The sequence below is a fragment of the Triticum aestivum genome, chromosome 3A (genome assembly GCF_018294505.1).
Source record: "Triticum aestivum cultivar Chinese Spring chromosome 3A, IWGSC CS RefSeq v2.1, whole genome shotgun sequence".
Taxonomy (NCBI): Eukaryota; Viridiplantae; Streptophyta; class Magnoliopsida; order Poales; family Poaceae; genus Triticum; species Triticum aestivum.
Genome location: NC_057800.1, coordinates 660,436,698 through 660,448,537, shown reverse-complemented (window position 1 = coordinate 660,448,537; position 11,840 = coordinate 660,436,698). Strand labels below are relative to the sequence as shown.

The window sequence follows — 11,840 nt, the reverse complement described above, 5'->3', positions numbered from 1 at the left end:
AATTTTAGCATGAATAATAAACTTTTATCATGATATGTAAGGAAATAAATAATAACTTTATTATTGCCTCTAGGGCATATTTCCTTCATTGAGTGGGTCACCTCGCAGCTCATCCAACCTCCTTTTCAGGTCCTTAATCTCCTTTCTCACACTCCCGAACGACTGCCGGCTCCAATTTGTGAGACCAGCGGAAACACGCTGCAACTTCTCCTGCAATTCCTGGACGTTATTGCATGTGCCGTGCGCTGCCCAGTCTGTCTGAACAAACCCCTTCAGCCCTTCGTGCTTCTCCCACATCGCTTCATAGCGGAAAATGCGCCTTTGTGGTTCTCTCTGGCCCCGCCCTAGGTCAAGTAGAAGAGGGCTATGATCTGATGTTGCCGCCGTAAGATGTTCAAGAGAAGCCGCAGCGAAACGGGCCATCCAGGGTGCGTTTGCTAGTGCCCGATCCAGTCTACATCTGGTATAAGTCCCTCCAACTACTCTCTTTTCAAAAGTCCACTATCTTCCCTTGTAGCCAATATCAAGTAACATACACACATCCACTGTGTCTCTGAAGGCTTGTATTTGAGCATTACTTCTCATCCCAATTCCATCGTGTTCGTTTGAATGTAAAACCTCGTTGAAATCCCCTATGTACATCCATGGAAGGGAGCTAGATGTGCTAATATTTTTCAGAACGTCCCACGTCCGGTATCTCAGGTGAGTTTGAGCCTCGCCATAGACACACGTCAGTCTCCATGCATCATGATTTTCTTCCTGTACAGAAACATCCAGGTGGTAACGAGAGTAACCCAAAATGTCAATCTTTATTTCATTGTTCCAAAATAGTCCAATTCCACCGCTCCTACCCTCACAATCAACTGCATATGCATTATCATATCCCAATGTAGCAGCTAAGCTTTCTACCCTAGATCCTTCTATCCGAGTTTCAACGATACATAACAGGGTAGGGGCAAACTTCCTCGCAAAGCCGCGAAGTTCTTGGACTGTCGCGGCGTTGCCCACACCGCGGCAGTTCCAGCAGAAGTACTCATTGGGCCCGGCGGCGCTCCTCGAAGGAGCCCGCCAAATTCTTCACCGGGATGCTTGAACTTTCTCTTTCTTCTCCTTCTGTCTTTGAGCGCTTCGGGTCTCTGGTCGGGAGCGGACTGACTACATCACCCACCGGGACAATGGCTAGATCTGTGGCACTTGGCTCCCCTTGTTGCTTCCCTGGCACCATAGCATTCTTCCCCGAAACCTTCCTATCCATCCGCTTTCTGCTAGGATCATCAACAGCCATATCCTCCACGCTTGGTTGCAAACCTCGCTCGTGATCATCATTCCTCCCAAAATCTGCACTATCGCTTCTTGGTGTCCCTTTGTTTCCCCTACCTCGGCCTCCACGCCGTCCACCACGGCGACCCCGTTCTCCTCCAGGGCCTGCAGCTCGCCTCATGATCCACGAGGCACGAAGATCCCTAAAGACCAGTGCTTGAGGGGGATGGATTTCGTTGCCATGTTCCTTGAACGTATGGCCTAGATGACCACAAACTGCACACCAATCCGGCAGGCGCTCGCATTTGACCCTGTATATCTGCCTCTTTGACTCCCTCACAAGCGACACATCATTCTTCAGGGGCCCGTGCACGTTGATCTTCACCCAAACACGATAAAAATTGCCAGTAAAGTCATGCAACGACGTTTCTGCGAAAAGTACCTCTCCTACTCTGGCCGCCAGTGTCGGCACCAGGTGTGCATACAGACTAGGGACGTCATGTATTTGGATCCAGATATCCAGGGTATCAAGCTTTACTTGAGATGGTTGGGTCACACCATCGTACAGGGTGATGATCACAGCATGTCCGCGAAAATTCCATGGACCCTCTTCCATGACTCTTTCCCAATCGCCGAGGCAATGGAATTGCAGCGTATAGAGATTATCCTCCAACGGCTTGAAGTTCACCACCTGAGCCAGATCCCAGGCTGCTCACATGTTTCTGAAGAACCAACTTTGGCTGTAGGGTTTTATCGATATGAACCCTAGCTACCGCCATCCATCTAACTGCATCTTGGGGAATAGCACCCTCATCTACCTCCACATCATCCATGTCATCTTCACAGAGGCCCAGCTCCGCCATCATCCTTTCTACCTCCGACCCAGATGAAGAGGCATCAGCCACCGCCGATCCCGAACCCATCTTCGTCGCCATAAGCCAAACCCTAGCCCGATCGCTGCAGAACGCCGGACTGTTGAAACTGTGGTGCTGCCCTACTCCGAGTCGCCGTACCAAGAGAGGGCAAGGATCAGAAGACCCCGCCTCGTCTCGGTGTTCGATCGACGGGAGGGAACAAGGTAGATCTCAACGATGGCGACAGAGTCGCCGCCGAGAGCAAAAAAACCCTAACTAGAGGGAACCACGCAAATGGCAAAAAAATCGAGTGGTCCACATATTAATTTTGCTGGGACGAACTGTCCGAGTTACTGGACCGTCATACTCAGCCCAGGAGTACTAACAAAGCCCAATCTGCAAGTTGAAAGCCGCACAAAAGTGCATAACATATTAACATGCCCCCAGCCCGAACAGTTCCTTAGCTGACCATGGCGGCCCGCCCAAACCGCAGTCCGCGCCTCGACCACCTCTCCCGCGTCCTCGCCTCCGACCACCCGCCCCCGCCGGCGGCCGCCGTGCACGCGCGCCTCATCCGCGCGCACGGCGACACCCCTCCCCCCGTCATCCGCTCGCTCCTCAACCATGCCATCCGCCGCCTGTCCAAGCCGCGCCCCCACGCCGCGCTGCGCCTGCTCCTCCTCATGCCGCGCCTGCCCGTCTCCCCCGACCACTTCACCGTCCCCTTCGCGCTCAACGCCGCCGCGTCCCTCGGCCTCCTCCGGCTCGGCGCGTCCCTGCACTCCGTCGCGCTCCGCCTCGCGCTCGCCCCCACCTGCCTCCCCGTCGCCAACGCCCTCGTCGCCCTCTACGCCAAGTGCGACGACCTCCCCGCCGCGCACGCCGCGCTCGCCGACATCCCGGTGCCCGACGCCGTCTCGTTCAACTCTCTCCTCTGCACGCACGCCCGCCTCGCCTCCGTGCCCGCCGCCGAGTCGCTCTTCACCTCCATGCCCTCCAGAACCCAGGTCTCCTGGAACGCCATGGTGGTCGTCTACGTCAATGCCGGTGACTTCGCCTCTGCTCACCGGGTGTTTGATGAAATGCCTACGAGGGATTCCTCTTCCTGGTCTGTGTTGATTATTGGATACTGCAAAAGCGGGTCAATGCAGAGCGCCCGGGAGCTGTTCGATAAAATGCCAGGGAAGAATCTTGTGACATGGACAGCAATGATAAATGGGTATGCTCAATGTGGGCGGCCTAAGGAGGCACTAGCATTGTTTAGGGAACTGGAGGCTGCTGGGATTGAGCCAGATGCAGCCACCATGGTCGGAGTTATCTCCTCTGCTTCCCAGATAGGTAGCACAGCATTAGCTGGGTGGGTTGGAACCTACGTTGACAGGAAGAGGATTGAAAGGAATGAGAAGGTGCTTACAGCACTGGTAGATATGCATGCCAAGTGCGGGAATGTCGAGCAGGCTCTCAATGCTTTTAGGGAGATTGAACAGCCGGATGCATACCCTTACACTGCACTTATTAGTGGGCTGGCGACTCATGGGCACGCAAAGCTGGCACTTCAAGTGTTTGAACGGATGCAAGCTCAGGCAGTTAAACCTGATCCGATCACTTTCGTCGGTGTGCTTACTGCGTGCAGCCATGCAGGGCTTGTTGATAGAGGGTTGGACTATTGGGAAGCAATGGTGCATGAGTATGGGATGAACCGTCGGGCAGATCACTATGCCTGTGTTGTCGACATGCTTGGTCGTGCAGGGAGGCTTGAGGAGGCTTTTGAGATGGTCCAAACAATGCCGATGGGCCCCCATCCAGGTGCTCTTGGCGCCCTGCTGAGTGCGTGCAAGACACACGACAATGCTGAGATTGCTGAAGTTGTTGCAAATAAGCTTTTTGAGTTGGAACCTCGAAATACTGGGAACTATATACTGCTGTCGAGTATATATGCTGGGAGAGGACAATGGGAGGAGGCAGAAAGAGTTCGGTCGCTGATGAAAACAAAATTACCTTTCAAACAGCCAGGGTCTAGTTGGTTTTAGGATCAGCAGAGGGAGCAAGGCAGGTTGTCTTTTGAGGAGCTGAAAAGCACCACAAACATTTCTGTTTGCTATATGTTAAATCGGTGCAGGCTGAGGCAGAAAACATGGCTAATTGAACTATCAAGAATGCAACTAAGTTGGGATGCTAGCAAGGTACCTTCATCTCTTCACAGCTCACTTTATACTTGGAACTCACCATGGTTAATTTATATTGATTTGCGTGGGTATTCAGAGTTACTTTTCCATAATAAGTTTGTAATCTCCACACAAACTGCTATTGCAGTTTAAGCTCTGTATCTTAGATAAGTATTTTTAACAAAACCAGTAAATTGTACGTGCTTTGCACTCCATTTAGATATATAACAGCATGGAAAAATACACACTGATATTTATTTCCTTTCCTGGAATCATATTGGCAAGATCCAACTCTATCCCAACTTGGTTCTTACCCCTCTAGAATCCAGATTGTTCTCAGTCTCTTATTTTATTAGAGAATCAGATAAGCATGGGGAAAGATGTTTCTAGAACACATCAGATGACAGAGTTGGGGTTCAGTTAGAAGGCAATGTGCAAAATCTTATGAGTTGAAAACTTTATTCAACAGATGATAACGTTCGGATTGCGATCTCTCAACTGTTTGATAGAGCATATCCGACGGCTAATATTTGAAGTTATTGACACACTTTATAGATATTTAAGCTATGGTTCACATGGTATAATAGGAATGAATTGAGTAAAGCAATCTTAGCTTAGTGTCATGATGCCTGCATCTGTAAGAACAAGATTTTTTAAATATGTTTTGCAAAACATGCTTGGTATGCCTGCAAATTAGTGAGATCAGGAAGCAACCGTATTCTCAGAAAGATTTAAATGACTATTTACAGCATACACTCCACATGGATGGGTGTATATTGTCCAGAACGATTGGTAAATCATCATAAGCAGAAGAACTATAATAACTGTTTTTCTCCACGGTGATTATCCACTTCCACAAAGGCTGTTTTCATCCCATAGTGTACACTAGTGATAGCATGCTAATTGCTGCATTTCTTTCCAGGGAATTGCTCAGCTTGACTTCACTTCCTCAATGGCACGCGCTAATTCATCAATCTTCGCACCAGTGACCTCCTTTGCAACCTTCCCATCCTTGAAAATCTTGAATGTTGGTACAACCCTTATACCAAGCTCCTTTGCAAGTGGCTACAATTGACAAGCACCAAGAAGCTTACCATGATATATTCAGACAAAATACAAAACGCACATGAGACAGCAAGATGGTTCCAGTTTCTAACATACCCTGTTGTCTTGATTGCAATCGAGCTTGAGGAATACGACGTCGTGGTCCTTCTCAGACATCTCCTGGAATTTTGGTGCCATAACTTTGCAAGGGCCGCACCTGCAGACAGGGAAGTTTCATCACTCTGCTGTGGGATGACATCTGGTCTTGATTATAACAATACCCATGCATCTCTAAATAATCTGGCCTAGCTTGTATGTCAGGAATATGGGAGACTGAGACAGTAGTTCATCAGTGAAGAAGAGCTGAAACGGAGAAATGTATGGGGCTTGCACAGTACCATTGGGTGTACATGTCGAGGACGACGGGCTTCTCCCCTGCTGCCTTGACAATTGGCCAGAAGGTGTCCTTGCAGACCTCGGTGACCTGCCCGGTCACCGCCACCGCCGCTGTGGGCGCTTCCACCTCGTCAGCTCCCGTCGTGGCCGTCTCCAAGCCGCCCGACTTCACCGGAGCCACTGCCCTCGCGTCAGCGCCAGACACCACCATCAGGCTCCTCTTCTGAGAAGCCGCCACGCAGGCCAGGAAGCGGCCGCAGGCGGCGGGGCGGCATGAGGAGATGGCCGGCGACGAGGCCGTGCTCTGCGGCGAGGAGACGGAGAGGCGTAACGCCATTGGATGCAGGAGTTTTGGAAGGTAACGCCCTCAACGGGTGGTGTGAGTTGGTGGTCTACAGAGTGGTGTTTCCCTGGAGCAGATGAGTGGGTGAGCTTGAGGGGAAATCCCGGTTGCTTGGTGGTATATGTCGGCTATCAGGCAGAGATGGTTTCTTCTGAGAATGGACGTGGCTGCCCTCGGAAGTTCCTGCGGTTTTGTGGTGACGCTGGATCCTGTACTTGTCACCGCTGAGGGTGTTTTGGGTAACCGGAAGATCTGATCGTGTGGTGCCCTGCTCGGTTCCCTTGTTCCATCTGTTCCACGGACAGCGTGTGTGACATCTGTATGTGACACTTGCACCGGCGACTTGTGGGCTACGGACCTTATGAGCCCACACACGGCCACAGGTCGTCGCCACATGTGTGTATCGTGACTAGTTGATGACTCCTGAGGTATCACGATGGGTATTAGGAGTACATGGAATCAGCATCTTAGATGCTTCTCCTTCCATTTCTGACTGAAACGAGTAAAGTTACCTCGCCTACTTTGTGTTCATCTATGTTCTGCTTCAATTACTTTCATGATGATGCTTCCTCCAAAAAAAAACGTGCTTTCGTGATGCAGCGTAATTCAGGGCAGCTCTACATTCTCCAGTGGACAAAGTAACCAGCATCTCCAAACGAATCAGCATCACCCGAGAGCCGAGATGAAACCACTGGCTTTTCTCTCTAGCAGAAGTATAGATCGCGATTGTACCGCTCGCGTGCCCCACGTTGTGCGGATTCTGCCTGTCTTGCCAGAAAACCTCCACAGCTTGCACGAAATCTAGCTTGGATGGCAAAGTCTGTGGCTCCGCTAACTTCTTCAGAGAAGCAATGGAAAGTTCTGGCCGGAGATATTTTACCGGGAGACGCCAGAGATCCTGCGACGTGCGGCTACGATCGCGACGCAGAAGTAGAAAAACACGTAACCATCGCGGACGGTAGGGGAGCGGCAGCAACTGCGTGGCTGGTGAGCTTGGGCCAGCCAGAGGCTGATGCTCCGTTGCCATTGCCACCATCCAGTGGTAAGTGTTTGCTCCGGTGCCCGACCCTGGCCACTGAAATCACCAAGACCACCTTGGATCCTGATCAACTGCTGCTCGCTATTCTACAGCCGACGAGCGACGAAACCAAGGGATCAATGCCAGACATATACACGTGCACCCACTGACCATAAAGTGACTAGTCTCAAAACTCATGCCTGCGTGGGCATGAATGCCTGTGATATGAGTATGTTAGACATCGATACATGGTATGTATATACACACAACCTCATTCTGGAGATCGAGTTCACCATGACATTCCAAGTGTTCTTCAGATACGGGTCGTAGCTAATACAGTCATCATCACAGAGTCGTTTTCAGGAACTGTACAATGAAGTAGAGAACGGCCAGGAAGAGCCCAATCTGAACCACGTCCTGGTTCAGATCATCAGGCCTCGTAAAGAACTGCATCATGCACAAGACTCCATCAGCAATTGGCACAACCAAACTGATCAACCAACACAAGCAGTCCACAAAAGAAATCATGTATGTACTCGTACCTTCGTCGGATCTCCCAGAGGGTCGGGATAGACCTCAATATTATCGTCCTTGTTCAGCCGGGACGCCAAGCCCTTGGCGGCCTCGATCGTGTCCTTGCCGGCCTCCACGGTGGAGTAAACCCTCCTGGAAAACCAGAAGTAGGCCTGGGCGAGAGGGGACGACGCAGAGAGGTCCCACGACTCAAAGTGCTCCAGCACCTGCCCGCTGATCTGGTTTAGGATGAACTGCGAGTCGACACGGACGACCAGCTCCCCTCCCGCGGCCGCGAAGAAGGCGTTCTTGGGTTTCCCCCTCAGTGTCCACTTGATGGTCAGACTGCTTGTGGATTGCATTGACATTTCCTGGACTGTCTGACGCAGTAACCAGAGTGTTGATTAGATGGCATCATGCTTGAAACGGGTACCGAAAAATGATGTGCCGTGCGGCAAGTTTTATGGAGTGTGTGATTCCATGCAATTCCAGGGACTGATTTTGCGTTCATCCACATGCATAATTAAACCGATAGTTGTTTGTGGTGAACATATATGAGTGGTATATAATAAGTAATGGCATGAAGCTCGATCAATCCTTACCACTATAGGTTTTTCTAGGGCCTCGGTGATCCACAATGGCCTCTTGTACTTCTCACGCCCAACAAATGACCTGAGAGGATCCTGAAAGAAGAACGCAGTTTGTCACCCTAGCGGTATGATAGTATGCGTGTAACCTGAAATCTGCAAGTATCCCATTCATGCACTGGAAGTGCATCTATTGAGGCATGGAAATCAAAACCACATCAGTTTTCCCAGTTTTACGTACTTTGGCATGTTGGGAATTCAAACACGAACTTTATCCGCACCAACCGTTCTGAACAACACCTTAACATTCCTATTCACTAGCTAGATAGAAGTATTTTACAGAAATATAAGGTCATTGTTCATAGGATCGTATACTTATATATTTATTGGTCATCAGTTCATCACACAAGATCAGCATATCTGCTTATTGAATGTAAGCTTTATTTATTTTTACTAAAGTTGCGAATAACCGGATTAATCGCGTGGTTCGGCGTACACAAACGAAACTTATGCAAGGGAGGGACATCCGGAAGAGGCTGTCATGTCATGAGACTATGCATAACCTACAGCGGAATAAGATGAGTGGAGTCAATTTTACAATTGATTTCGAGAAAGCTTATGATGAAGTCAAATTGTCTTTTTCTCTTCAAAGTGGCGTGCTTGGGTTGAGAACTTTGTATTAGAGGGAGTGTGGCCATCGAGGTCAACCATGATGTTGACATTCTTTACCAAACTAAAATAAGGTTTGAGGTAGAGGGGCCCAGTGTCCTGGATTCTTTTTTAGTTTTAACACGGTTGCCTACATGCTTGTCATCCTAACTGAAAGTGCCAAAGTTGACATGCAGATTGATGGCATGGTGCATAACCTTGTGGATGTAACGATTCTTTTTATGAAGCATGACCTCGAGAAAGCTCTCAACCTCAAGCTCCCGCTGTGTGATTTTGTGGAACCTCTAGGTTGAAGAGATTAATTTACATAAGAGCATGTTATTTTTCTTTTGGGAAGTTGTAGTCTTGTAGATGCCGCTGAGCAATATTCTGAGTTGATCGGTTGTGCCATGTGACAACTCCACATCCGTGTTACCTCGGTATTCATATTCATTTTTGGAGACTTTGGAATTCAAACTGGAAGAGGTTGGAGAAAGGTTTCAGAAGAGGCTTAGTAGTTCATGGGTAAGATCCTCTTGACAGGGGGTTGTCTTGTTCTTATTAATTTTGTCTTGAGTAGTATGGTCATGTATATGATGTCTTTCTTCAAGATATATTCTTGTAGAATTTTACGATGGATTGACTGTTCACTCAAGATTCTTTTGCCAAAATGATAGCCAACATAATAAATATCAGCTGCCCAAATGAAGTATTCTTTGTTGCCTCAAATATCAAAGGACTAGGAATCCATGATGGAAATTAAAAAATATATTGTCTTACTCACTAAATGGTTTTTTTAAGCTCTGAACAAAGGATGACATTTGGTAGGAATTACTCCATAAAAAACAGCAAGGCTACAAAGCCATGTCTTGGGTGGAATGGAAACCTCGTGACTCTCACTTTTGGGCTGGCTTGACAAAGGCTAGTCGTTTCCCCCTCTATGGCTCTTTTAACAAGGATGGATCCGAAGTGTGTTTTGGGAGGACAAATGGCCAAGGAGAGCACCGTTACGTGAACACCATTGCCGAGGTCCATAGTGCCTCTGCTCCTAATATCTTGTTCAGGAGCAACCTAATCGGACCAAATTTGGCAGGTTGCATGAGGTACTTAACGGGCTCAAAAATATTTGCCTCTCAGACGAAGATGAGCGGCGATGAAATCCTACCTTTGGGCTCTAGTGTGCTCTTATTGATGTTTGTCATGGCCGTATTTTGTTGGCATTGTGGCTGGTGGCTACCTAGAAATGATGTGCTATTTAACAAAATGAGCATTTCTTCACCCATGCGGGTTATGAACTCATGTACACAGTCACACTGTGGCTCCATACCTGGTCTACGCTTCTCAAGATGGAGGATTAAGAGATGGCTACGGCAGCATGTCTTTGCCTAGAGCTAGTAGTCAGTGAGCTTTTTACCCAGCATGAATGTCGATTCCCTCTACGGATAGGCACTTCATTGTTTTTCATTACTTTTGCTTACATTCCATTCTTTTTTTAATACTTCCCCACTTGTTTCGGTCGTGTGTATGTATCTTAATATGCAGAAGCTAGAGATGAACTCTGATCGATAAAACTTCTATTAATAACGGATAAAAAAAAGACTGGTCATCATACAAGTTGAATCGATAGATAGCTGGGAGCTGAAGGGGGGCAGGCAGACGCACCTTGTACTTGACGGCGACGGCGTAGCAGCTGAGGGCGCGGTTGTCCTGGCGGATCTCGAGGATGTCCCTGGCGATCTGCCTGGCCGTGGACTCCACGTACGGGCTGCTTATGCACTCGAAGTCGTTGCACAGCTCCCCGAAGTTCAGGCCGTCCACCAGCCTGTCCGTCTCCGACCTCGTCTCCACCTCCTTGGAGTCGTCCACCACTGCACAGGCGCGCAGCACCGTCCGGTTATCCAGCAGAAGAGGGAGGAGCATACGTATGTGCCGTGCAGTATGATCGAGAATAAGCAGAGAGACGACGGCGGGGCAATGGTCTCACCGTGCAAGGGGGCGAGGCGGGGGCGGCGGGTGCCGGCATGGGCAGGTCGGCGGTGGAAGGCGGAGACGGTTCGCCGGAGGAGGAGCGTGGAGGAAGGGGACGGGGACGGGGAGCAGGAGCAGGAGAGAGCGGCGGCGGCGGCGGTGGTGGCCATTGGTGGCCCATTGCGCGGTCGGCGTGGCGGGACGTCAAGGTGTGGCGCGGTGCGGATAAGGCCGCGGCGCGCCACGGCCTCTCGTTCCGTCCCGTGGCCTCCGTGGCCCAACCCCTACGGCCTAATTTCCATTCCCGTTTTTGAAGTACGTATTGTTTTTCTTAGCATCCGTGTCACAAAGAAAACGAGCAGTCGCAAGCAAAGACTGTTTTCTTCTCTTAATAGCCATGCTTTCATTCCATTTTGAGGCACATAAAAGATCTCAAAGTTGTAGAAATCCCTAACGGTGATATAATGTACACTAGCAAAGTTTTCTACTAAAAATATGGCTATTTGAACCATAAACATGAAACAAAAAGAATTTGCAATCATATTACAAGTTCTTTTGTACACTATGCAATTCATTTACCAGTTTGAAGTTGAGTTTGAATTATTGTCATGTATATCTACTAGCCCCAATAATAGCTATGGTGAAGAAAAAAACAATAACTGAAAGTCAATAAACAATTGATTCTGGTCACGCAGAACATGGAAATAAGCAAGTCTCTGAAAAGGCATTAGGGATTGAGTCGAAATTGGGAATGAGAATTACCTCCCACCTAGGCACGAGAAATGATTAAGAGTTGCTCGACGCCTACCCCATATGCATGAATATTCCATATTCATTGCCTGGCCTGACGTTGTCTATTAGGCCTTGATGTACGCACCAAAAGGAAAGACAAACTACCATGTATAAAAAGTGCATGCGACACACACACTATTATAGCGATAAGGATTAAATTGAAAAAAATATACCTCCGCAGGAATAAGCATCTTACACTTTGTTTGACCCCTGGCTCGAAAACCTGAGATAAATATGAGGTAGTAGGGGTGT

General features: G+C 49.0%; 3 protein-coding genes across 3 annotated transcripts; 1 reads left to right on the top strand and 2 right to left on the bottom strand.

Moving 5' to 3' along the window:
- The first annotated feature begins 2,579 nt into the window (after positions 1-2,579).
- On the top strand, positions 2,580-4,902 carry LOC123063022 (putative pentatricopeptide repeat-containing protein At5g37570). Its single transcript, XM_044486736.1, has one exon. The coding sequence runs from the start codon at positions 2,585-2,587 to the stop codon at positions 4,142-4,144; it is 1,560 nt and encodes a 519-aa protein (XP_044342671.1). The 5' UTR covers positions 2,580-2,584; the 3' UTR covers positions 4,145-4,902.
- Positions 4,903-4,976: 74 nt separating this feature from the next.
- On the bottom strand, positions 4,977-6,375 carry LOC123063024 (thioredoxin F, chloroplastic). Its single transcript, XM_044486738.1, has 3 exons — positions 5,722-6,375; positions 5,441-5,540; positions 4,977-5,344 (listed from the first exon to the last, which is right to left on the bottom strand). The coding sequence occupies exons 1-3, from the start codon at positions 6,054-6,056 to the stop codon at positions 5,210-5,212; spliced, it is 570 nt and encodes a 189-aa protein (XP_044342673.1). The 5' UTR covers positions 6,057-6,375; the 3' UTR covers positions 4,977-5,209.
- An 887-nt stretch (positions 6,376-7,262) lies between these two features.
- On the bottom strand, positions 7,263-11,098 carry LOC123063023 (uncharacterized). The gene is made up of 5 exons (XM_044486737.1): positions 10,813-11,098; positions 10,491-10,696; positions 8,196-8,276; positions 7,623-7,973; positions 7,263-7,527 (listed from the first exon to the last, which is right to left on the bottom strand). Exons 1-5 carry the CDS (start codon positions 10,964-10,966, stop codon positions 7,426-7,428), a joined length of 894 nt encoding a protein of 297 aa, XP_044342672.1. The 5' UTR covers positions 10,967-11,098; the 3' UTR covers positions 7,263-7,425.
- Positions 11,099-11,840: the final 742 nt, after the last annotated feature.

Excerpts from the sequence above, each read along its gene's own strand:
- LOC123063022 (XM_044486736.1), top strand. The coding sequence starts at position 2,585 with ATGGCGGCCCGCCCAAACCGCAGTCCGCGCCTCGACCACCTCTCCCGC.
- LOC123063023 (XM_044486737.1), bottom strand. The coding sequence starts at position 10,966 with ATGGCCACCACCGCCGCCGCCGCCGCTCTCTCCTGCTCCTGCTCCCCG. Across the intron at positions 8,277-10,490 it reads CCGTCGCCGTCAAGTACAAG|GATCCTCTCAGGTCATTTGT; the intron begins GTGCGTCTGCCT and ends TTCTTCTTTCAG. Across the intron at positions 7,528-7,622 it reads CTCTGGGAGATCCGACGAAG|TTCTTTACGAGGCCTGATGA; the intron begins GTACGAGTACAT and ends TGCATGATGCAG.
- LOC123063024 (XM_044486738.1), bottom strand. The coding sequence starts at position 6,056 with ATGGCGTTACGCCTCTCCGTCTCCTCGCCGCAGAGCACGGCCTCGTCG. Across the intron at positions 5,541-5,721 it reads CTCGACATGTACACCCAATG|GTGCGGCCCTTGCAAAGTTA; the intron begins GTACTGTGCAAG and ends CCCTGTCTGCAG. Across the intron at positions 5,345-5,440 it reads ATTGCAATCAAGACAACAGG|CCACTTGCAAAGGAGCTTGG; the intron begins GTATGTTAGAAA and ends TGTCAATTGTAG.